The 24,282-nt window shown below is 48.9% G+C and overlaps 11 protein-coding genes across 11 annotated transcripts; 6 read left to right on the plus strand and 5 right to left on the minus strand.

Annotated features, from left to right (window-relative positions):
• Positions 1–2,283: 2,283 nt before the first annotated feature.
• N7489_005766 (uncharacterized protein) lies at positions 2,284–3,883 on the plus strand (the record flags this gene model as incomplete). The annotated part of the gene is made up of 3 exons (XM_056711518.1): positions 2,284–2,373; positions 2,438–2,941; positions 2,999–3,883. 3 exons carry the CDS (start codon positions 2,284–2,286, stop codon positions 3,881–3,883), a joined length of 1,479 nt encoding a protein of 492 aa, XP_056569939.1.
• Positions 3,884–4,107: 224 nt separating this feature from the next.
• N7489_005767 (uncharacterized protein) lies at positions 4,108–5,506 on the plus strand (the record flags this gene model as incomplete). Its single annotated transcript, XM_056711519.1, has 2 exons — positions 4,108–4,817; positions 4,876–5,506. The coding sequence occupies 2 exons, from the start codon at positions 4,108–4,110 to the stop codon at positions 5,504–5,506; spliced, it is 1,341 nt and encodes a 446-aa protein (XP_056569940.1).
• A 1,628-nt stretch (positions 5,507–7,134) lies between these two features.
• On the plus strand, positions 7,135–8,499 carry N7489_005768 (uncharacterized protein; the record flags this gene model as incomplete). The annotated part of the gene is made up of 1 exon (XM_056711520.1): positions 7,135–8,499. One exon carries the CDS (start codon positions 7,135–7,137, stop codon positions 8,497–8,499), a length of 1,365 nt encoding a protein of 454 aa, XP_056569941.1.
• Positions 8,500–9,265: 766 nt separating this feature from the next.
• Positions 9,266–10,642, minus strand: gel1 (1,3-beta-glucanosyltransferase gel1; the record flags this gene model as incomplete). The annotated part of the gene is made up of 1 exon (XM_056711521.1): positions 9,266–10,642. One exon carries the CDS (start codon positions 10,640–10,642, stop codon positions 9,266–9,268), a length of 1,377 nt encoding a protein of 458 aa, XP_056569942.1.
• Positions 10,643–12,217: 1,575 nt separating this feature from the next.
• Positions 12,218–13,003, minus strand: N7489_005770 (sterol desaturase family protein; the record flags this gene model as incomplete). Its single annotated transcript, XM_056711522.1, has 1 exon — positions 12,218–13,003. One exon carries the CDS (start codon positions 13,001–13,003, stop codon positions 12,218–12,220), a length of 786 nt encoding a protein of 261 aa, XP_056569943.1.
• Positions 13,004–13,872: 869 nt separating this feature from the next.
• N7489_005771 (uncharacterized protein) lies at positions 13,873–14,634 on the minus strand (the record flags this gene model as incomplete). Its single annotated transcript, XM_056711523.1, has 2 exons — positions 13,873–14,287; positions 14,339–14,634. 2 exons carry the CDS (start codon positions 14,632–14,634, stop codon positions 13,873–13,875), a joined length of 711 nt encoding a protein of 236 aa, XP_056569944.1.
• A 2,176-nt stretch (positions 14,635–16,810) lies between these two features.
• On the plus strand, positions 16,811–18,077 carry N7489_005772 (tyrosinase family protein; the record flags this gene model as incomplete). The annotated part of the gene is made up of 4 exons (XM_056711524.1): positions 16,811–16,956; positions 17,008–17,133; positions 17,194–17,316; positions 17,369–18,077. The coding sequence occupies 4 exons, from the start codon at positions 16,811–16,813 to the stop codon at positions 18,075–18,077; spliced, it is 1,104 nt and encodes a 367-aa protein (XP_056569945.1).
• A 656-nt stretch (positions 18,078–18,733) lies between these two features.
• N7489_005773 (putative GPI anchored cell wall protein (Dan4)) lies at positions 18,734–19,636 on the plus strand (the record flags this gene model as incomplete). Its single annotated transcript, XM_056711525.1, has 1 exon — positions 18,734–19,636. The coding sequence occupies one exon, from the start codon at positions 18,734–18,736 to the stop codon at positions 19,634–19,636; it is 903 nt and encodes a 300-aa protein (XP_056569946.1).
• A 638-nt stretch (positions 19,637–20,274) lies between these two features.
• On the minus strand, positions 20,275–20,827 carry pex4 (putative ubiquitin conjugating enzyme (UbcJ); the record flags this gene model as incomplete). Its single annotated transcript, XM_056711526.1, has 2 exons — positions 20,275–20,597; positions 20,656–20,827. 2 exons carry the CDS (start codon positions 20,825–20,827, stop codon positions 20,275–20,277), a joined length of 495 nt encoding a protein of 164 aa, XP_056569947.1.
• A 194-nt stretch (positions 20,828–21,021) lies between these two features.
• N7489_005775 (endonuclease III domain-containing protein) lies at positions 21,022–22,308 on the plus strand (the record flags this gene model as incomplete). The annotated part of the gene is made up of 1 exon (XM_056711527.1): positions 21,022–22,308. The coding sequence occupies one exon, from the start codon at positions 21,022–21,024 to the stop codon at positions 22,306–22,308; it is 1,287 nt and encodes a 428-aa protein (XP_056569948.1).
• Positions 22,309–23,767: 1,459 nt separating this feature from the next.
• N7489_005776 (uncharacterized protein) lies at positions 23,768–24,144 on the minus strand (the record flags this gene model as incomplete). The annotated part of the gene is made up of 2 exons (XM_056711528.1): positions 23,768–23,920; positions 24,070–24,144. 2 exons carry the CDS (start codon positions 24,142–24,144, stop codon positions 23,768–23,770), a joined length of 228 nt encoding a protein of 75 aa, XP_056569949.1.
• Positions 24,145–24,282: the final 138 nt, after the last annotated feature.

Raw genomic sequence — 24,282 nt, forward strand, 5'->3', positions numbered from 1 at the left:
GCTTAAAATTCCCTTGCCATGATAATAAGCCATACTCCACACGAAGAAGTTCATGTTAGCGTCCGGTGTGTGTGTATGACGGTCGAAAAAAGGAATCGAACGGTCAAAAGAGGAAATCTGGATCGGAGACGAACGGTCTGATGGCGGTCGGCAAATTTGAACGGTCTACAAAAGGACGGTCAGGTGTCCGAACGGCCTTTGTTGAAGCTTCCCATCTGAGGAAGATCGATACTTTGGTTATTGACAACGGCATCTTGCTTTATATGCTTTGGTTTGACTGCAAGGCAGCTTTGGAAGAGGATTCAGCCATTGTGGCTGATAAAAATGAATATAAATATAAGGATGAAGATGAAGATCAACACAGCTTTTAGCTGGTCAAAAATGAAGATGAAGATGAAGACAGTTCTCAATGTGAGACACTGCCCATAACACCGATTTTTAATTTTGTCGCACACAGACAGTACCCCGTTTGAGATACTCTGTTCGACGAAGAAGTGAGAGATATAGCCATTTTGCTATTCTCAACCAAAATCTCCAACGGTGCTCCACTGCAGGGAGATGCTCGTCAGATGAAGGCTTAGATCTTTGTTTGATCTAGCAAAGGGGAAAGGTTGAGGGCCTCATAACCTGGTGAGGCTACGAAACAAGAGAGATGGAGGGAAAATCGTGAAGAAGAGAGGTGATGATGCATCTATGGAAAGGAGGCGGTATATGAAGCCTCTGAGATGACACACGAGACAAACTAGGCAAATGCTCAGTCTGCAAAGAGACAAACGCATACATGCACACATTGCATGTATGCATATATGTCAACAAGGACACTATAGGAAGGGTCCTTGTCGCTAGAAAGATTGATATGTCTGCAAAGGGCCAGAAGGAGAGAGAGAGAGAGAGAAAGAATGAATGAATTCTGCGGTGATTGGCCATATCCAGCCATAAATTATGATGTGTTGCCCCTAGCTGGTTCGCAGCTAAGCCTACCATCTGGGGTACGGCTTCCTGAAGAACATCACTATAAGAGATACTGCATCTCTCGGAGCGGGCATTTAGAATTGCTTCTTGCCAGTTATTTTACACTATATCCACAGTGAATCTCTGGACGCACCCAGTTGGAGTAAGGAGACTGTATCACGATGCATCTGCGTGAATAGACTCAATCAGAAAAAGCAACCTGCATACATTTATACATTTATACCAATATCCCTAATAAGTAATGATACTCTGTACATACCGAGATACCCCCATGTGATCTATGGAGTACTACGCACAGACTAGTTCGTAGCAAACTAAGATGCTACCTAGGTACATTCCCCTCTCTGCTTCCACTATCATACATATGAATAGGCATGGTATATGTGAAAAGTTAGCCTTTGAATGGGACATATCCCTAGAGAAATATATCTACCATGCTCGCATATTGCAATCTTGGGTATCTCCAGACTTTTTTTACCTTAGGATGGTTCAAGTCCAGTGTGCTATTTCTGAGACCCTGTCCCTGTCAATCCTTGAATAGTGGCACAAAGCCGACAAGCCCTTGACCAATCTTGTTTATTTTAATCCCAGGATATTTGTTCTTTGACTCGGTCGCGCACACTAAACTAACGAGCAACAAGCTTTCTATTCTTCTCCGATATTCAAGGTCAACATATATATGCCGTTGAACTGGTCCCAGAGGTGCGCGCTTTTTTTATGGTGTCTATTCTACGCCAACAATAATCTGGTGATGATTTAGAAATGACTTCAAGAGAGTGACAGTATCTGGCAGTTATTTCTTTGAGTGCTTCCTTTGTCTTGGTGATATGAAACCCACAAAGTGGTGGTCTTGATGCTGGTATCTACTACCCCGGTAGCCAAGGCCCTTGGCAGTATGGTGCATTATATCGCTTCTTCAAAGAGAATCTAAAGCCCAACCTCCGAAGAGGAAAGAGAGTTCCTCGAACAAAGGCCATTCGAGGTCACATTTGTACCGGGGGTTCCTCGGATGCAACGACCTCCTTTGTTGATGGTGGCAGAGGAGGCACTTTGGCTTGTTCTTTACAACAACTCAACATATTGTCCTGGAGAAAAGACTGGTTCTGAGTGGCTATTTTGAGACCCTCAGACCCTGCATGCCACTGTAAAGAGCATATTTGTGTTTCATATGATTCACTAACTGCATCAATGGATGTTGTCTCCGTGATGTTGCTCTCGAACGTGACCTTCGTGATGTGGTTCTTTAGAGATATATATAAATCCGCGCGTTACTTCTTCAAAGGGTATCATCCTCCGGCAATTCTACACCAGATGGGGTCTTTTCAGATGAGCATCTTCCTCGCTCTATGCGGTCTTGGTTTGATTCATGGAACAGTTGCGTTGTCTGTAGCTGCACGCGAGGTTGGTTCCTACCTCTCCAACTTCCAACATCACTTGTCGTCCCCCAGACTCTAACCCAAGATAGTCCAAACCGACCGCAGGCCGGGCCGTCTACACCTATCCCTACACATGTCCTTCCATTCTTGTCGGCAATGAGGATACGTGTGACGATCTGGCTCTCAAGTGTGGAATTTCGGCAGCATCATTCACGTCCTTCAACCCAGATACTGCCTGTTCCTCTCTGCCTCGGGGAAAGCCAGTATGCTGCGCGACAGGAACACATACCATTCCACCGGACGGTGGTGGTTACTGCTACGCTTACACTATCCGCTATGGTGACACCTGTAAGAAGATTGCTGAGGGGTATAAGATCACCGTGGCCAATATTGAGACTTGGAACATCAATACCACGGCATGGTACGGTTGCAATAAACTGCAGGAAGGGGGTCAGGTTTGTCTTAGCGCTGGCGACCCCCTAATGCCTGTTGCAATTGCTGGTGCAGTCTGTGGCCCCCAGGTGCCTGGAACAGCACGTCCGTTGAGGGGGATAGGTATTGCCGCTTTGAACCCATGCCCTGCGGGTCAATGTGTAAGCTTCATCAAGATTCGATTTCGTTCTGGCGGCCTAGACTGACCATATCTATAGTGCTCTACAAGGGGTCAATGCGGTACTGGTCCAGACTTCTGTGGCTCATCTGCACCTGCACCTGCCGCGCCTCCTACGCCTGAAACCAAAGCTACGTCCGCGAAGAGTACATCTGCAACAAGTAAAGCGACATCGGCTGCCTCTACAACTAAATCTGTCACGTTGACGGCTAAAGATGTGGTCTCGACAACAAAAAACAAGAACCCGCACTTCTTCACGACAGATATACCCTTGGTCGATGTGCCCTTGACATATCTACACGCAACCACTTCCATGCCAGCCGCCGATTCTACTAGTAGTACTACTACTGCCATTGGCACTGACACTGGATTCCTGATCGTGGCCCACAAGATCAGTATGTTGGCGAGCCGTTTGCGGGAGGCAAGCACAAGTACTACCAAGACCACGTCTTCTACAACCAGCGAAACCTCCACAACCAAGAGCGCCCCGGCTTCCGCGACACAAACCGTGGATGGTATCGTCAACATACAAAACGGATGGTCGCTGAAGATGTACGATGGCATCGGTTGCACTGGGAGCTATGTGCTGCTCCAAGGCCACAACAAGTATTTGGAGGACAGTGATTGCATGCAGTTCGGCAAGGGGAGCAAGCTCGAGACGCTGGTCAAGGACACAGCCGTTTCATGTCGTTCGTGGACTATACCAGAGAGCGGTAATTGGGAGTGGACGGACTGTCACAAGGATTCTCTGGATAATCCCACATCGTGGCGTATGTCGAATGGTCTCTGTACCGTCTCTCCTAATGACAAGTGCGATCTTGTCAACGACATTTCCCAAACTTATGGCTGGCGGGGTCCTGGTTTGTGCCAGGATCGCCAGCTTATGGATCCTAAATTTGGATCTATGAAGTGTTATGTTGGATGAGGTGGAAATTGGTGTATAGCCCTAGAGAATACGTAGAATAGGTAGTGTTGAAGTTTAGGCTGTAGTGTGGTCATGTCATAGTTAGCTAGGAGGGTCTTAGAACCTCCTTGAAAATCTTTCTTACTTTCTTGCTTTCCTTTTGTGTTCTCTTTAGTCTATTTCAGTACTTGGAGATTCGCCACTTTGAGTATTTTGATTCCTTTTCTCTCGAAAAATCCGAAAATATGGGCCGCCTCCACCAGGCCGGTCGGCCTGCGTCATCGTCGCACTCCCTCCGTTCATTTGATGACGCGCCTCCTCCATACACAGATAACACCGAGCCCATTATCGCCCCTGACCAGTATGTCCGACCCACCCAGCCTGTCCAGCCTGCCCAGCCTCCCACAAACATCCGACCCCTCCGTCTAATCGACTCAGCCTATGTTCTCCCCGGCAGCGAGAATGCCAAACCTCGCGACAAGGTCTCTCTCACCCTCGACCCAGCGCTCTCGAGCGACTGCGACAGGCTCTACAATGTCATCAGCCGGCAAATGAAGCTGCCGCCACGCCCACTGCTCTACATTCACGGAACCCACACCGAAGTGAGTAAGGGCGAAAAGAAAGATGAATACTACACAGTCACAGACTTCTGCTTCGCGCTGGATCTAGCTGAGACCATGCTGACCGGCTGGGAGGGCGACCACATGGGGGCGAACTGGAGGGAAGTCCAAATTCTTACAGATGAGGACGTCACACCCGCGTATCGGGGAGGCATTCTTCGCTCAAGCACATATACGCTGCCCAAGTCGCGTGCTGCTATTAGTCTGTCGGGGGACACCGAGGCCATCCTGGCCCGAAATAATGCCGACGAGCAAAATAATACTAGCTCGCTAGACGCGAAAAACCTGATGATGTGGTGTGAGCGATTCTGTCGTGACCCCGCTCCTGTGAAATCGTATGCTCTGCCTCCTCGCGTGCGATATACCCTGCTAATCTCAATGGAATCAACCCAGGTTCACTATGCATCGCGAAGTCCGCGGCTTCAACTCCAACGCTATGCGTAACGTCCTCTCCTCACACATCCGCGAACTCAACTACCACGGCTCCATAGGCTTCAGCCTCGTCATCTCCCAAGGGTCCGTCACAATATACTCTCCGCACTGGATCAACCGACTCCGCATGAACAGTTTCGTCTGGTGGGCTGTCGTCATCCTCCAGCTCTGGATTATCACGTGGCCGGTTATCTTCTTCATGGAGAAGAGGTACGAAGTCGTCCACACGCGCTGGAATGCGTCGCTTGTACCGGCGTCCGACTCTCCGCTGGCTAAGTGCTACGCGTTCGGTCGCGATGAGTCTTCTCTGGCGGAGTACTGGGCTCCGGCTGTTAAGCAGGCGGCTTGGACTCGGCGGCACGGCGAAGGTAATCTTTTGACGAGGATGGATGCGGATCGCTTGCAGGGGCATAGTACGCGGCAGCTGCTCGGTCTTCGTGGTGCTAGTTCGGGTACTGAGCGCGAGCGCCGGGAGAGAGTTAACAACGGTGAGGCTGGGTTTGCTGATAATGTTGTAGGTCTGGTGAGAGGGCTTGGAGAGGTCGGGCAGGATTGGAGGTTTTCCGCAGGATGGGGTGGTAACCGTGGGTAACCGTGAGTCTGTTCTGGTTTGATTCAGGTTGCTACGGTGTGGTCGGGAGGATGATGTCTCTTGAACTAGATGTGGTTATTGCCTGCTTCAGTCTACGTAAAGTCCTGCAAGCTAATGAGAGGTCAGTCAATCCTTTGGGGGTTTTCTTACTTTGCTCTACGATATCCTTGATGAACTCGGTTTAGCTACTTCTATCATAAATATTACCTACGTATCTAGGTACATGCCTTGGGTCTTTTTGTATTATGTGAAGTAGGGCTCCCTGTCCAGGTGACACGGTTGATCCCGCACATCCCGAGTTGGCTGTTGACTTGAGAAAGTAGAATCTCTGACTATCAGGGGAGTGAAAAATCCATTTGAACTGTGTTTGCTAGATACTTGTTTCCCAGCTCGTTCCTCTCTTCCTAACACAACTCCCTTCTGCCTTCTGCCTTTCTAGTCCCTAAATACTGTAGAGCCTAACACTATGACCCTTGCTTATTCCGAGCTATCATCTACTACAGAAGGCATTTTTTCTCTCAATTTCTCACCAGCATCCGTGCAGAGAGTCGATGCAGCACCAGTCGCAGCTAAAAATCCTCCGTTATATGGAGCAGCTACCAGCAGACTAAGACTGGGTCCAGGGAATAAGGCCGGATCAATCCTACCAGTTATCAGACCTGGATAACGTTACCCTTCACAAAATCACCCTACAAATTAGCTCCCGGGATGATTTTGATGCTTGGGAAGCGATGGTTGTCAAGCAGCTTCGTGGATTGAAGCTTTCATTGGTGTTGGAGCCCATAGATGGGATGCTTTTTGGGATCAACCGTTTTGATTGCTTGTTAGCTCGGCCATCTATGAAAGGCCTTCTCTTAGTAAATTGATTGCAGCAGTTTTCTTCTTCTTGATTTTCCCAGCTTCTTGTTTCGTAACCTCAACAATTGACGATAAGGTCAGTCGTCCACACCGAGATGTGGCGAATGCAGGAAGCTGGGCGTTTGCAGTTGCATCGGCAGCCACACTTCGCAATTTCCAGTAGAACAGATCTTTCAAGACGTCGCTCTTGATTTTAATGGCAATGAGAATGAATCTTTGATGACCTTGGGGACAGCCATTTCTATCACACTTGAACTTTCCTTGGAGAATCGACTTCTTTCATCTCCAGTTCGTTGTCATACTCGGCACTCGGCTTCAAGCTATATTTAGTCAACCATCACACCCTGCTTCGTTGCTTTGTTTCAATAATATAGTTCTCGTTACATTATGTGCGCCGTATCGACGTCTTTATCTCTCGGCCATTTGCCATTTGATCCACATCCTTTACCTCAATTCCCTTTGTTCTACTGTTGAATCACATGTTCAACCCACCCGCGTCGTCTTCATATATCTGGAATCCCCTTGGTCTTCGAGTCTCTAAATATATCCATTGTTCTGTTCCTTTCATCTTAACTTAGATCGGATGCAAGCACTGACTTGTTCATGAACCATCCTCTCTGATATGGCCTTTGGTCCTGGACTATATAATATCCGCTTGGTCCAGCACCTAGGTAAGTCATTCAAGCATACCAATTCCCAAATACCAATATCAGAAACCCTCCAAGATTTCCAAATCTGTCTATATATTTTCATTTTATACTCCCAACACGATGGCCATAACTCGAGCTGCCTTCAAGAAACTTCTACATCGCCGCCGTCCCACCGATAATGAAAATGAGGAAGAAGTAACTCCACCACCTGCGCAAAGCGGTGCAACGGTTGACACTGCACCTGTTGAAACCCCCGCCACTCTCACTCCCGAGAGTCAAAAACGGAGACGTGGAGGCGAGGATGGTGCCGGCGACGATGAGAAATCAAAAGACACAAGAGGCTTAAAGAGAGCTCGCCGAACTATAAGTGAAAGGAGTTCAGCGCGCAGCTCGCTACAGATTAATCCGGCCACGCCCAGTCCAGAACCAGCCGAGCAAGATCCCGGTACAGATGCCCCTGAGCTTGAAGCGAGCCCCAGGACTCCTCGCATGCGAATGACTAGGGCTTCCGCGTCTATGTCCGCATCTTTTAATACAGACTTGATCCCCATACTACAATCAACACCTACTAGGGACGAAGTCAGAGCCTTCGAAGAGCGCGGTATAGAATTTGAAAACCGGATGGCCGACAACCAAAATAGTAGTCCATCTAAAGCACTCCTTTCTAAACTAACTGTTGACGATCTAACCCGTGCGACTGCTCGGACTCCGGCTCTCTTTAAGATATGGGAAACCTCGTCCCGTCCCGCACCGGAAGAAATTACGTTGGTTCTTCAATCGGCTAAACTTCCAGATGCCAATTACCGTCATTCAATTCTGCAGAATGACATATTGACCAAGGTGTCTTCTTACGAGCATTATACTATAAGCGGTGCTATCATTGCTAAGAAAATTTTCAGGGAGTCCGGGCCCCATTGGAATGAGATTGCTCTAGCTTTGTACAAACACCACCACAATATCGATACACTCCGATATGTTTTCATGTTGCATGTTAAGAATGATGAGACCCTCCCCTTGGTTGGGAAGGTGATCTACAAAAGTGACGGGGTCGCGGGGGGTCCTGAAGATAGATCTGGGCCTCCAACAACCCAAACTTGGGACAGGGGCACTGGGCGATTTCGGCGCATCCTAGGGACACAGCTGGGAAGGGCGGTGGGTTTTCTTGTTCTAGCAGCTTGGCCCGCTGGCACGCATCAGATCTCTAGAATCCTCACCTGGTTTATAGGAGGCAAGCTACATATGCGGTTTGATATTGATAAGATCGGTTCAAGTCGTGCTTCTGGGTCAAGTCGTGCTTCCGGTTCGGGTCAGGCTTCTGGTTTAGGTCGTCCTTCTGGTTCAGGTCGTCCTTCTGGTTCAGGTCGTCCTTCTGGTTCGGGTCAGGCTTCTGGTTCAGGTCAGGCTTCTGGTTCAGGTCGTCCTTCTGGCTCAGGTCGTCCTTCTGGTTCAGGTGAAGCTTCTGGTTCAGGTCGCGCTCGCAAGTAGGTCTTTGATTCTTATATATTTACAGAACTGGGCGTTGCAGGGAGCAGATGTTGGGTTTGTCTATCAAATTTATATAGTAGATGTTTTGGGCCTTAACGATTAGATTTTTATATAACCTCCAAAAGACAGAGTATCAATAAAATACATCTCATGCAAGATCTTCAAGAGAGCATGTGTCTGTAAGCTGAATCCAATGAGCCACTGGTAGCATCCAGGCTATCAATACTATTGAAATGGAATTCTAGGGGCGGAGTACGTATAAGAGGCGTACGAGGTCACGCCTAGTAGTTACGTATCCCCTCAGCGTCTGTTGGAGTGGCTAACTGACTTGCAAATTCAGTGGAAACACTGTATGCCTTTGGCAACATTAGTTATTCGAGCAGAGAGTGGTTTCCTTGTGAACCCGCAACCCCCATGAAAACATACTGAAAAGATACCGAAAACAAATTCACTGGAGTATGAAGTATCATCCGACACTCCATATCCAACACAAGTGAACGTTGGGATGATGCGAGTGGAATTATTGGATTACTTCTACGGCAGCTGACTACCAATGACCGGAATATATGAGCAGATCAGCTCCGTTTCATTGAACACTAGACGTAGATACTAAGGACAGCTATACACCAACTAGAACGCATCTCGCCCCAATTTGCAAAGCCCAAGCGACAATTATCACAAGGTAAAAGATGAAAGCCAGTTAAAAAAGATACATGCCAGGGAGAATCGAAAAAGATATGAAGCCCCTTGATTAAAGGTAGGAGCATTACAGGAGGACGAAGCTAGCACCGAAGACAGTGGAGACAACAGTCACCAGGCCGACGGTAACGGGGGCGAAGCTGAACTGGAAAGGCTTGAGGCTAGCGGCAGCACCCTCGGAGCTGGTGCCGGAAGCAGCGGAGCCGCCGGTGGCAGAGGAGACCTCACCGGAGCCCTGGGTGGCAGTGCCAGAGGACTTGGTACCGGCGTTCTGGGAGCCCTTGCCAGCGAAGCCATCGCCCTTACCGGCACCCTCGGTCAGGTACTTCTTGGCAGGCTTGGGCATGGCGGGGAGAGAGTCAGAGTCGACATCCCAGTTGGGCTTCTGCATCTTGGGGCAGCCGGAGGCACCGCCGGTAGAGTTGTAGCCGCCGTTGCCGGAGGGGTTCTCGGTAGCTTCGAAGGCCTTCTTGAGAGCATCGTAATCCTTGTTGGTGGTGACCTTGTCACCGTCGATCTTAGCCAGACCGTAGTCGTTGCCAGCCTCGGAGTACTCGTAGACCAGACCACCAGAGTAGACGGGGGTCATCTTGGTGGAGTAGAGGGCCTTGACCTCCTGCCACTCGCGCTTGTTGGTGTTGCAGCCGTACTCGGAGAGGAAGAGAGGAAGACCGTAGCCGGTGAAGTTCTTCACCTTCTGGTCCCAGCCGGAGGTGGTGAAGGAAGAGGGGTCGCACCAGGAGTAGTCGTTGAAGGCGAAGAAGTCGCTGCGCTCGTCGTCGGTACCGCAGTTCATGTACTCGGCCATCTCGAGACGGTTGGTGTCGACATCAGCGGCGGAGTAACCGACGGGGACCTCGCGGAGCTTGCGAGCGCGGAGGAAGGTACGCATGTCACGGGTGACAGCCTTGACGTAAGGAGCGGCCTTGGAGGAAGGACCGTCGTTGATAACCTCGTTACCGGAGAAGAAGGCCAGGGTGTTGTCGTACTTGGCGAACTTCTCCATGGTAGCGAAGATGTACTGAAGGTAGACATCGTTGTAGGACATCTCGGGCTCGGCACGGTTGAGGGAGTACTTGGGGGTGTTGACGTCGAGGACAAGGTAGATGCCGGCTTCAGCGAGGGCGTTCATGCACTCGTCGTGGTCCTTGGAGTTATCGACGGAGTAGACACGAATTGTGTTCAGGCCGAGTTCCTTGAAGTTCTTGATGTCACGCTTGCAACCCTCAACATCAGCGATAGGATCAGCGAGGTCGGAAGAACCACCGGGCTGGTAGTCGACACCGCGCATGTAGAAGCGCTTATCGCCCTTGAAGAAGGCATTACCCTTGACAGTGATGGGGGTGATGTCGCTTTCACGGGCCTTGAGGTTGGTTGCGGCACCGAGGACGGTGGAGGCTCCCATGGTGATGGCCGTGGCCATGGAGGCGACGGAGGACTTCATGATGAAATTGGAAAAAGAGCGAACAAAAATTTGGTATGAACGAGAGTGGGAAAATATGCGCTCAGATTAAAAAGAGAGTGAATGACAGACTGAGAAACGAAAGTGAGGTCAAAGAAAAGGGAAAAGAGAGCAAGGGATAAAGGGTTTTGGAAAGGCCAAGACCCCTCCGACAATATGGGCTGTGCTACGCCAAGGGTCCGATGTACATTGGCTATACATTGGCTGCTTGTTCTGATCAGCAAGGGGTCATATTACGGTGGATTTTTATGTGGAGGTGACCCTGAATGATTGATATTGATTGGTTGATATTCATATTCATTTTTATATTTATTTATTTGTTTCGGGTTGGGACTGTTTCCTTTTTAACTTATTCGATGATGGTACTCTAGGTCCAATGTACATATATACGTACTCTACTGTTATACAACATACGTGTATCACTATATTTATCCAATGCACCCAATCCCTACATAACTTACGATGTACTATGAAATCTATCCTGTTGCCTCCCTCAAACCCTGAGTGGATAACCCTCGCTTGGCGATGACGCATCTCCATCTAGGCAAAGTCGATCGCACTTCAGGGGTCTTAGGGGGTCCAACATTATGATTCTAAGGGTCTAAAGGGGTCAAGACTATAGGGGAGTCAATGTCAAGCGTGCCCAGATTCTAGAAATCCAATCACAAAGTCAATACGATCGTTTACTTTTTGCTTTTTTATTCGCTAAAACACTTGTCTTGACGCCACAAACCCACCTGCCCATGGGCTTCCAACCGCTCTCTATACATAGACCTGAGACACTCGACTTAACAGTCCCCAGACCCCCGTATGCACATGATCTATTATTTCTCTTCTGGACAACGCATCGCCTTATGTTGTATGTTTCGAATGTTCATACATTGTCCGTAGCGCAACATAACTTGACTAGATCGACAAATAGATTTCTAGAGATCCATATTCTAAAGTTCAGATTGTCTCATTAATTGGGTATGCCATTGTCAACTAGTTATAAACTCCATCCCCAGGCCCGACCGCCAGACCCGTGGTCCAGCCCAGCTACGTGGCTTGGAATAAGCTTACAGGTTGTTCTGGGCGCCGAGATGAAGCTGAACGTTGCCAGAACTGGGAGAAACTGCGACCGCGATTTATTTCCTTTTCAGAGCCGATTGTCTCAGGATATTTATAGCCGACATTTACTATATTGCAATCATTTACCGCCTTCCCAAACCACTTCTGCCAAGAGCAGCAACCATGGAACCATGGATCTCATTGTCTTCGGAACCTTGGAACCTCCGGGTATCTCACATGGGAACAACCTTGGAAGGCTGCACTTTCCGAGTTCGTCGTGTGCCGGCTAGGTACCTTTAGGTATTGATGTGAAGGAAGGAACTGAAGGAACTGAAGGAAACGAGGAAGTCACGAAGCGAGGAAGGAAAGAGCGTTCCCGCACCCCATACACGGGACAAATCCATGGTGCATCATTGGCCGCACCGATATTGCCCAGGTAGCCCCCAGAAACAAATATCCAGATTGATTTGCACAAGAGGAGTTAAAGTACCAAATCAATAACGATATTCATACAGTGCGATGCTTCTTCAACTTATCCGTCCCATGCACCCAGTCCAACAACCCCAACGACCCATAATTCAAATTGAACTTCTCATGGTGAAGATCATGCGCTCTTGCCTTGTACCAAAAGAAATCATACCCACTGTGAACCGTCGCCGTGTTGACAAGCTCATAAGCTAAAAATATCCAAAAGGTCACGATATGACTCCCCAGCAACTGCGGCGGCAGAGAGATGGGCAATGTATTAGCGAAGATGTGCTCAATCGGATGGGCGAACTGAGCAGCCAGCGCAATGGGAGCAGTGAATCGGTGATGTTTCTTATGGATGGGGATGTAGAGGCTGGGTATATGCAGGATTCGGTGACTGTAGTAGAATAACGCTTCGCGCATCAACAGGCTGAGAAAAACGTCGCGGAGGATCTCGACTGGGCCTGGTAGGGAGGTCTCGATGCGATATGTAGAGTTCATGCCAGCATGGCTGGCTGCAGACAGCAATGTCAGATGAAGTATAGATGCTATGATCTGGTTCTGTACCACGACCATAAAGCAGCGTGCGATCTCGCGACGGGTTGGCTGTTTGGGTGCAGGTTGGATTTTGTGGCGCTCGGAGAAGGAGGGTGCTATCACTTCGAGGAGCATATAGCATACGGATGGTAGCCAGAAGGTAAGGACCTGAGCGACAAGTGTGCCCACGAACTCGATTCTCTGAGGCGAGTACTTGCCCACAATGTGAGCCCAGGAGGCTGTGGTTTGGAGTAGGACCTGGTCCAGAGAGCCTATAATGGCATCCATGGTGGATTTTGCGTGGAAAGGCTTTTTCCATAGACTGGCAGGATCGGCGTCAATGTTAAACCCGCATGCTTCACGCCCTCCACGTTCTCCACGTATCTGCCTCGGTTAGTTCCCCAGACCCTTTCCCCCGCAGCGGGCATCGCCGCCAAGGATCGTTCTGCTGTATGCCATGTGAAAAGGCCTGAATCTCGGATGTCTGTAATATCTGTTACTCACCACGCTTGCCCATCCGACTGGCTGGGAGCCACGTGGGAAATTTGACACCGAAACAAAACAGAAAAAGTGAACTGTGAGATGCCAAGGGATGAAGGAAAATAAAACTGTGAACGGGCCTTGAGTCAGCTGGTACAGAAATGCGTGAATAAACCCTGCAAAAGAACCTTGGAAGAAGCCAACCCTCCAAGCTGGTGGGGCTGGGTACGCAAATGATGATTCGAATGATTTGTACGAAATTGGCATTGAGCACTCGGGAGATGAACTGCCTCCTTACAATTGTTGATTGGGTACTTGTGTACGGGAATAGATCTGATGCTCTTGGCGGATTTCTGTTGTAATAAGTCTAAGCTAGAAGCCGATGTGGCCCGGGGCAATCAGAAGAAGGCGCAACGTGTGTTGTATTAGCAGCTTCGATCAGTCAAACTACACGTTCTTATTCTGAACCGCGGAAAGCAAGCCTCGTAGCAGATACATGCTTGGATAATAAACTTCAAGATGTTCTAACCCAGAGATATATCGCAGCCATATAAGTATAAACTATACTACTAGAACACATGGTACGAACGAAGAGACTGTGTGAAAATTGTATGAGGGACTCCCTATTGCAGCAACAGAAAACCTATAAGTGAGAGGAAGGCGGGTAATGATGTTTTTTAAGTGTCAGATCCCCATTTCGAGTATTGTTGTACTGTATGCTTGAAGCCCTCCTCATTTTGAACCTGTGATACGACCGTAGAAGTATTGTTGGATTTCATGGCCCTGCGAAATGGTGATCTTCCGTGGGCTGGTCGTGGCTCATCAAGAGAGATAAATCCTGTTCTACGGTCGACCATTGCATTCATTACCAACAGATCCCATGCTTGTTCCGTGGGAATGAATGGTGAGCCAAAGCTCCATTCCGCTCGAACCTCGGCGATGTTTTCAGCAACATCCGCCTCGAGAGGTGGTGTGTGAATTTTAACAGTGATGGATCCGCCATACGCGACTTTGCGTGCGAGGCCCTCCGCATGAGCTTTTATAGTAGCGGAGTCGTCATCGCGCAGACTGACGAGTTTACGGATCGTCCAGCTTGGCATACATTAGTGACTAGTTCAGAGACAACTGATTTGGTGACCGTACCTTCTTCCTTCGTTGCTGTCAGCAATCCAATCTTGGAGCCAGCTAGATGATGTTTTCGAGAAACTGTCACTGCATTCACTGGACCGGTCCCAAGAGCGATGCTCACTTTCGTTGCCAGTCAAGAATTCTCCAGTCTTGATTTCCACTTTCTTTGAACAATCAACCCAGAGATCAAAATCGACGACTTCAGTCTGCTTGCCTGTCGTGTGCGTTCCGAGTAATTGTAGAGATATATTCGGCGGGGATGCTAGCTGCGGGAGCAGAGAGGTTCCAGGGTTCTGGATCGTGGACATCATTCCTCTGTGTTAGTGGTTATACGAAACCTTGGTGAATGAGATGTTTTCAAATGAGGGAGAGCTGGGGAGAAGAAGCGGCCCTCCACTCACTTATATGGTGTGGATTGGAAAGATATGACGTGCAGTCCACGTAAGCACCTTACGGTGCCCTTCGTTCGCATTGAGGGAGGGCGGCAGTATTCTTTATTCTCGTATTCTTTGTGTAATAGCAAAAGGATACGACCAGGGGGTGAAATTGGAGGGAAAAAGCGGGAACCACCAAATTTCAGTGCGTGACGGCCCCTGCAGCTGATAGCCGCTGACCGTTCACCGCGAGAGAATCGAGGTTATAAATCGATTGTTGTATCTCCCTCAAGGCGCTGGGGATGTGAACACCCGCAGGAGGTTTCAGAGGCGGGTGGGTGGGTATACATGTGAACCTTTTCTTGAATATAACCCATGTACGGGACTAGTAATTGTCTGGAGATTTATACAAGTTAGACAGTCATTTTTGGCTATATCTCCGGATATGAAATCTCCGATAGTCCGAGTGTGTTGTTTATAAATTTTAGTCGAATGTCTAAGAATGACTACTCACGCTACTTAGTGCACAGTAGTCAAGGTTCAGTCGCTTGTAGCATTTATATGACTACCTTTCTTCATTTCCCTAGAAAAAAGCAATTCAAGCACGAATGACTCTTCCCACGACCTTATATTACCAATTCCCACAAAATCCCGCAAAATGGTCCAACTAGAAGCATATAGGTGGTCATCACAAATACTGCAATGAGGGGTTGAGACATTGAGCAGGGTATAGATTCTTAGCGCTGTAACAATGTAGGGGTGCACTACGACTAGGATAGTAATACGATGGTCAAAAAGAGCTCCTAGTCTAGCTCCTTTATTATTCTCTTGTAACTAGGTATGTTGTTGTTCAAATATCCATGAAATCAACTCACGTTTTACTATTAGATGACAGAGCTTGGCTATGGAGAACAGTGGACTGCTAGCTACTGTTCCGCCAAGTGGATAGCTTATCATCGGCCACATGGAGACATGAATCAGTCTTAGTGGTATACATTCGTCCACAGAAGCTTTGAGCCTTTACCCTGGGGGACGGTAATATTACACGCTTTTATCGAGGATTTCTCGGAGACCGATTTGTCGTACGAAAGGAAAGGTTTGATAAGATCTACTGTGTGAGAGAGATCATGCAAAGGCTGTACAGTCTATCTAGATAACAATAGGCTTATCTAGTAGAGCGTACTCTAGTTCGTATATACGAAGCTCGGTTAGAAGCAAGATTAGCTATTTAGCTTCCTGTTCAACTATGCGATCATAGTGTGACGTTTACAACGTGATATGCTTAGCAAGCGTATGTCCTTTCTACGGAATACAGTAACTAGAGAAAAGAATGTTTCACACACCCTATGTGGATTGTAATTGTGGAGAGAACTGGTCTAACGCGGTACGGCGTAGTTCCTACTACAACGTACCTCGGCCCAGGATATTTTCCGCTCAAGTTAATTTCACAAGATAGTAAAAATAGCTAGTTGACTAGAGAGTTGATAATGTAATAATGCCCCAGCCTTAACCGAGTACTTACTCAGGTACGATGTATGTTGTCGGTCAGGCGTCTATTAACATAACAAGTCTGCCGGAGCCACAGTTCCATATCAAGTGCACCTGTGATTTCAAAATTGACTAGAACATCCCTCCCCCACCGCTCAAATACGGGTCCAAGTACATATGCACATCAAATCCAGACACTGTTCGACTAGGCACATATATCTCCGACACACCACCTAGGCAAATAAGGTAATTGTGATGGAGTTCTAACCTAACCAAGTTTTGGCGGTGGTCGAACACTAAAAACCCCGATATCATGCAGGGGAACAAGTGCAGCGCCGCCTATGGAGCATGTACGATGCACTTTGACCTTCGTAGAGTGACAGCTCACATTCTGATAGGCCTGGAACCCGCATATCCAGGTTTTGTTCCGAGCTCACCAAAATAGGCAAATCTAAAATACTCCGTCGACTTACAGATCATACAAGGGGTGCTATCAGGATTATTGGCTCGGTGGTGATGGACCGGGGGTTACTTATAAACAGTGTTCGTGGACCAGGCGTAGGGATTTTCTCCGATAGTTTTATCCGCCGTAGATCGGGGGCCTTTTTTAATTGGGATTGACAGGATGATCGGTTTTTATCAGTCTTTCTTGGTCATCACCTTTGGGGTTTTGGTTTTGGCAGCAGACTTCTCCCTATTCGGTATTACCATCGACATTCCCCTGCCAGAGCGACCGTGCGGAAATCACAACCGTGATGTACGGAAGGAATGGTGTGTATTTTCTGACTCTCTTAGGACCAACAGAGAACTGACATCACATAGGGGAGAGCTGAAGCGAGCTGAGAGGATCGACTATACTAATGCAGTGTTATGTATGCAAGGGAAGCCCCAACATCTTCCAAGAGAAGAGTACCCAGGAGTGCGGAACCGTTTCGATGATTTTGTGGCGTAGGTTGAAAGCCAATGTTTCGAGATGCCAAGGACCGAGTACTAACTAACATACCATAGCACCCATATCAACTACACACTCAATGTCCACCTTAGTGGTCTGTTCCTCCCATGGCACCGTCACTTCCTCTGGCTCTGGGAGAAAGCCCTGCGGGAAGAGTGTGGTTACCCTGGACATCTCCCGTGAGTGCCATTCATTGCTTACGACCCCCAAGCCCATAGTAACCCGAACCAGGTATTGGAACTGGCCATTATGGTCAGAGAACCTAAAAGCCAGCCCTCTCTTCGATTGCAGCGACAGCTCCCTCTCCGGTGACGGGGAGTACAACCCGGGCGAACAAAGCCTCTCGGGCGGCGCCGTAACCATACCACGCGGAACGGGCGGCGGCTGCGTGCGATGCGGACCCTTCAAAGACATGCAAATCCACATGGGACCGTTTGACCGGAACATCGTCTCATTCGCCAAACTCCCCGCCCCAGGCTTTGACTACAACCCTCGCTGTTTGAACCGAAGTCTAAACAATTTCGTCAGTAGCAACTACGACAACGAGACCATTGTCGACAGACTCCTGGCGGCGCCCAACATGTCCGATTTCCAAACTATCATGGACTACTGGCCGGCACGACCCAAGGGGGTGTTGGGTGTGCATGGCGGCGGGCATTTCAGCCTCGGGGCGACCCTTCAAGACCTATTTACGTCACCGCAAGACCCGGCTTTCATGCTGCACCACGGTATGATCGATCGGTTGTGGAGTATGTGGCAGGCGAAGGACGAGGACCATCGTCGGTTCGCACTTAACGGTACGAATATGCTCCTCAACCCGCCGAATGCGACACTTGTCACGGTCGATATGGAGATGGAATTCGGTGTTCTTGATCGGCCTCGGTCGGTCGGCGAGGTTATGGATCCGACTCGATACGGGTATTGTTATTCGTACAGTTGAGGTACATCCTGAGGTCATAAGTGAATTAATAAAATCATAAAATCCTGTGGAATATAGAACCATGGAAGTGCCAGGGGAAATAGCCCCTTGAAAATTGCCCAATGGAGTAAAAACGAAATATATGACAACACGACTTATTCTTGTTCCATGCTATTGTTAGCCAGGGCTGAGACCAGGCCAATCATAGTAGAGAATGAGTTGTCTTTTTTGATTTTATGGTTTTATTTTGTGGCACAGTTCCTTTTACTCCATCGAGTACTCCATTATGGACCTCGGGATCTAAAATAATCCAAAATAGTCCAGTCAGTAGTCCAGTCGGTAGTCCGTATTAAGCCTTTGGGGCCGATCCGAGACATTTAAGTGGTGAAAAAAAAATTAGCCACGCCGATGATTCTCGGGTTTATCTGCTAGTGCGAAAAAATCAAGAAATACATAGAAAACCAAAAAAGAAGAAAAAAAAAAAAAAAAGAGAAGGTGAGATAGCATTGCCGGTGGTTCCTTCCATCTCGTTCTTCTTTAAAGATCTCACCTTCCAAGCTTACCTTTGACCTTTGTTGTTTTTCCTTCTCTATTTATCTTCCTCTTCATCTTACACTACCCAGTTCTACACATCTCTCCACCTTATCAGCAGATCTGTCGATCTTCAACCTCCCATCATGCTACGTATCAGCCTTCTTCAATTGCTCTTTGTGACACTGCTTGGTCTGTCTGCAGTTTTCGCAGCAGACGCTGTGCAAGGGACCTCGCAACGTGAGTCTCCCCAAGAAATTGCCGACATCAATGCAGCCTCGCTCCATGGTGCTCTGCATGCTCTCTCCGCCAAATTCCGTCATGGAATCTTCCCGACTGACCTTGATGCCGCCGAAGCTCTGCAAGGTGAAGAACCCACCATTGCCAGCCTGATCAAGCTTGCCAAGCGCCAGGACAATGCTACTGCCAGCTCTGCGGCCCCGGTTCCTACTGTGACTACTGCCCCCGAGCCAACTTCTGAGCCGGCCACCTCCTCGGCTGTTGAGACTAGTGAGACCAGCTCGGAGTCTAGTGTCGAGCCTACTACCAGCGCTCAGCCCACCGAAACCTCGGCTAGCTCTACCAGTGAGACCAGTGCCAGCTCTACCAGCTCTGCATCTGTCCCCACCGAGACCTCCAGCACGGTCTCGACCCAGACCACTCCTCAGCCGACCACTGCTACTACTACGTCCTCGACCGCCCAGACCACTAAATCGGAGACCACCAGTGTTCCTTCGACTCTGTCGACTACCAAGAGCACTTCGTCCACTACCTCAACCACCACCCATAAAACAACTACCTCTGCCCGTACCACTGAGCACACCAGCCTGACTACTTCGACCTCCAAGAGCACGACCACCATGCCCGATGGCAGCCAGAGCACCATCACCTCCATTACGGTCATCACTCCAGAGGCAACCGGCAGCCCCTCGGGTACCGCTGCTGGAAAGCCCGGTCTGCAGACCAATGCCGCCGCCCTGCCTACTGGTATGGCTCGCGAGATTGTCGCCATGGTTGGTGGTGCCGTCGTGGTCGCAATGGCTCTGTAATGGATGATCACTTTCGCCTCATCGCCTGCTTGCATCTTTACCATTTTCAATCGGCGTTTTTCAGCACATCGCATTGGTTCTGCATCTTCATGACATTCGTCATTGTACTATCTTTCCGCATGACCCGTGACGACCTACTCATGCCTCTCCTTAATTCTTGGGCGTTTATGGCGGGCGTTCCTTATTCCGCCTCATTTGGCCTTTATTTCTACAGTTTTAAACAGCGGTCTCGAACATTTACAGCGCACAGCACACGCTATTGTTCCATGTGATTACTTTAGTCCATGTTGAATCTTCACTTTGAAGATAATACAAAAATTGTGCTCAATTGTCAAACTCCTTGGCTCATTGTACAGATTCCCTTCGTATGGAGTATATAGAGTAGATGTAAGGTACACAAACAAGATGATCGGAATGTAGAAGTTGTGCCAAGGTACGTATGCAAGATGATCGGAATGCCAAAATTGCGCTCAATCGTCAAACGTATAGGCGCATCGACTGTGAAGGTCATTCATTCGTATATAGAATATATGCAGGGTATCCGAGATGATCGAAATCCGCAGAGCGGTATTTGTGTGTGGTCAAGGGGTATCGAGCGAGATCGCCAAATGTCGCAGCTGGTTTCTCGGAACCAACAATCACCACCGAACTCCCTGCCACCGCTCCTCCTCAGTCCAGTATCGTACAACACTCTCCCAACCAGCCAAATCCCCGTTGCGCATTAGGACCGCGATGTCAGGATTCAACGGCGAATCCGGATCCGGAACCGTCAACAGTAGCTGAATAGCCGCGAGTATGCCAGAGAGATTCACAGTTGGTTTCCAATCATTGTTTAACGAGGAACAGATCTCGCCCGTGCTCCAGGCGATATTCGGGTGCGCGATCTTAGTCGTGAAGTGGATGGTCGGCGGCGCGTAAGGGTAGTCTGATGGGATCTGAATATCAAGGCCCCAAAGTCCACCTGTTGTCGCGTTAGATTGACTGAAATGGTTCTGGTAGGGACTTGGACTTGGACTTACCCTCGTACGGTGATGCAGCTGGGCCCTTCAATACTGCCTCCCAGTGTAGTAGGTCCTCGTCATTAACGGGACGTAGGTAGAGGAATGTTTCATTCTCTCCCTCTTTATTGTATGCTTTCAACTCTTTCATCAGCCGTTGTCTTGTGTCAATACCCCGTGTCCGAGACGCCATGTCGAATGTGGTGGAGTGTATGAATTACTTTGCGAAGTGCGGAGGGAAAGTCGGTCGGCACCGCGATCGCCGAGGTTGGGGAATTCCTGCCCGGTCCATGGATTGATCACCCGAGGACTCTCACGTGAAATTGCCTCCGACTTGTCTGGTTTGGTCACTTTCTGTTTCTGGTCAGATCTTTCCGTTGATTCGCTATGCGCACTTCTCGCACTTCCAGGGACACCGCGAAGGTGCTACAGGCTCTGTCGGCCCCTATCGGACGACAAACGCGTAACTCCAATGCGAGCGCTCTGAACAGTTTCGCGTACAAGGCGAATGCAATCCCGACCATCAAGACAGAATTGGAGTCAGAAGATGTTTCGACAACATCCAGTCTGTCTGCTGTCAAAAGCGACGATGAATCTTCCCTCTCCGAGCTCTCTGAGGCCGACACAGCGGACATCGAAGACCTCCTTGAACCGCCACTGAAGCGCCAAAAGCGAAACGCGAGCCCCATAATCCCACGAGTCCTCAAGCAGAGCCCAAATCCACGCACATCGCGAAAGGTGACAGTGAAAGATGAGCCCGATCAGAAATCAACCCCGGCACCCAAACAAAGACGACTCCCAGCCCGAAAAACCCGCGACATCGACGGCTCGGTCAAGGTCGAGCCCCCGTCCAACTGGGAGAAGATGTACGGAATTGTGCAAGAGATGAGGAAAGACGGCCCGGCTGCAGATGCACCAGTAGACACAATGGGATGCTCGCAGCTATTCTGGCGCGCGTCATCACCAATAGACCGTCGATTCCAGACACTTATCGCGTTGATGCTCTCATCCCAGACGAAAGACACAGTTACGGCAGTAGCGATGCAACGTCTCCACACGGAGCTCGGAGACGGCAACACCCCAGCTCAGGATATCAAGATCAAACAAGAAGACGATGATTCAAAGACTGTTGACAGCACCCTCAACCTAAATAACATCCTATCCGTGGACCCAACGCGACTAAACGAACTCATCCGCACGGTCGGCTTCCACAACAACAAAACAAAATACATCAAAGCAACAGCGCTGATCTTGAGAGACCAGCATGGAGGCGATATTCCTTCGACTCCAGAGGGCCTCATGGCGCTTCCCGGTGTCGGACCCAAAATGGCTTACCTATGTATGAGCGCGGCATGGGGTGAACACGTGGGAATCGGTGTCGATGTGCATGTTCATCGCATTACCAATCTCTGGGGTTGGAATAAGACCAAGACCCCCGAGGAGACGAGGGAGGCGCTTCAGTCATGGTTGCCGCGTAATAAGTGGCATGAGATTAATCATTTACTCGTTGGCCTTGGGCAGACGGTTTGTTTGCCTGTTAAGCGTCGCTGTGGGGATTGTGAGCTGGCTCGCTTGCGGCTTTGCAAGAGTGAGATTCGAGGGCTTAAGCCGACGATGAAGGTTAAGCAGAGTCCTGAGGTTGATGAGCCCAAGGTTAAGATTGAGGCTCTTTGATTGAGACTTGAGATTGCGCTGGTTGGTCGAATTTATATGGTTTATGCTTCTCTGGATGGGAAAGCGTGGCATCAGCTTACTCGCTCGATACAATTCTTTACCGATATGATTCTTCTTCGTGGAAGAAACCCCGGCCTTCGAAACTGTGACTTTGAATCGGAAATATCGCACGGCGCACGGGCTAGACACCCCATTGGACAACCCCGGCTGCGTTGCCAAATAATCGTTGCCGCTGTTGGCCTCCAGGCACAATTCTCAGCGCTTGGCCGTCGCCTATCACAGGCCACAAGATCCAAAACGGCACTGAGATGTCTCATTCAACCAACCCTGCGGCTAACATGGGGCCGCCCGAAGAAGCCACCTCCTCTGACTCGAAGAGTTAAAGGATCTGTTGTCACAGACATCAACGGCACTCCCTGCTTTCCCGCTGATGAAGGCTTGTTTGAATGTCATTCTATGTACGGACGCTCAACGGACTGGACTGCCGCAGGGCTTAGTAGAACCAACAACGGAAGGCGTTAGCGTCATCATTCCTTTGAACGCTACTAGTTAAAGACCAACTACGAATGGAGGATGCTTTATCATACCGCCTTTCTACGGGCTTTAACCCAGACGGTGTCAATACAGGTGCATCTCGAGCTAAGATTCAAATACTACATACGAACTAATTCACACCCGACACCCGACGTACTTGCGTATAAAATAGATTTCCTTGAAGGACTACAGGGTCTACATATGTATTTAGATCGGTACGGGAGTACAATGGTCAAGCAACAGTGGCATCTTTACCAGAGGCCACGTCGAAATGCCCTTTTCGTTCATTTCAACCGTCTTCTTCCTACACTTGAAACCACGCAGTCTTCATCCTACTTCAACAGTGACATCGAACAACACACTTACACCACTTTTTGCACCCTCCGTTTGAATAATCAATAAAAACGGGCATCCTCGGTGGTCAGATCCTAGATGACCTGCTGGGATTTGAAGGCGCGAGATTGTCTGTGGAGTCGCGGATGTCGTTCTCAATTCGCCGTCTGGAGAAGCCCTTTGCCAGAGTTGGACCTATAACGCCCTTTTTCTCACCTTGATTGGAATCAGCTGAAGCATATCATTAGATACACCTGACGTGACAGGAGGCCTTTCGTTAGCGATACGATATTCTCCTTCATCAACCTGAAACACCTCGAACGTGATCAGCTCGACCGATGCCACAGAAGCTGCATATGGTACATCCAAGATAATCTATTATTAGCACCCTCACCCCTCTGGTCAACATTCCGATTATACTATTGGCCGAAATGTTGGGTACTGAGTCCAGCTTGATGTTTCATCTGCCGCTCTGTCCAAGGGACAAGGTACTTACCCAAGGTACCTATCATATCCAGGTCTAAAGGAAAGCATGTTATTTTCATTTTGAGGTATGCCAAATGTACACCGTACTCTTGGGTGAGCTGAATTACTACATAGAAGCGGTATAGCGTTCCTGTTTAGGTTTAGCGTCCCATTGCCGCTTAGATCGCTGTGCGTGCTCTATAAAGTCGCCCTCCATCGCTGCTTCTTCATTATAAGGGGTTGCTGATAGCTGCATCCTCCAAATACCAGACTCAGGTCCCTGTTAATGAAGCCAAATTTTACAGTCGGAACAAAGCTACACTAGTACAATCGAGTTTTACTTCAATAAAATGGTCACCAGAGGTCTTTGGAATCTGCAGATTAATGGTATTCTCACATCTGATGCAAAGTCGATTCAAGTGTGCTTACCATGTGTTGCAGGCAAATGGTTTCGCTATTGCCACCCTCAAGCATGTACCAGTTCTCCAGGCGATGAAGCCACATTCCAGAAAATAAAACAGCTTCAAGAGGCAAAGAACAAACCTGATGGTTGGGAAGAGGTCTCTTTCCCAAGCCCACCACATTCCGGTTTGGATTATGTCTACACAGTCGACCTGGATACCGCATCCATAACAATCTCTA

Source organism: Penicillium chrysogenum (genome assembly GCF_028827035.1).
Source record: "Penicillium chrysogenum strain IBT 35668 chromosome Unknown utg000002l_segment0_segment0, whole genome shotgun sequence".
In the NCBI taxonomy this organism is placed as follows: domain Eukaryota; kingdom Fungi; phylum Ascomycota; class Eurotiomycetes; order Eurotiales; family Aspergillaceae; genus Penicillium; species Penicillium chrysogenum.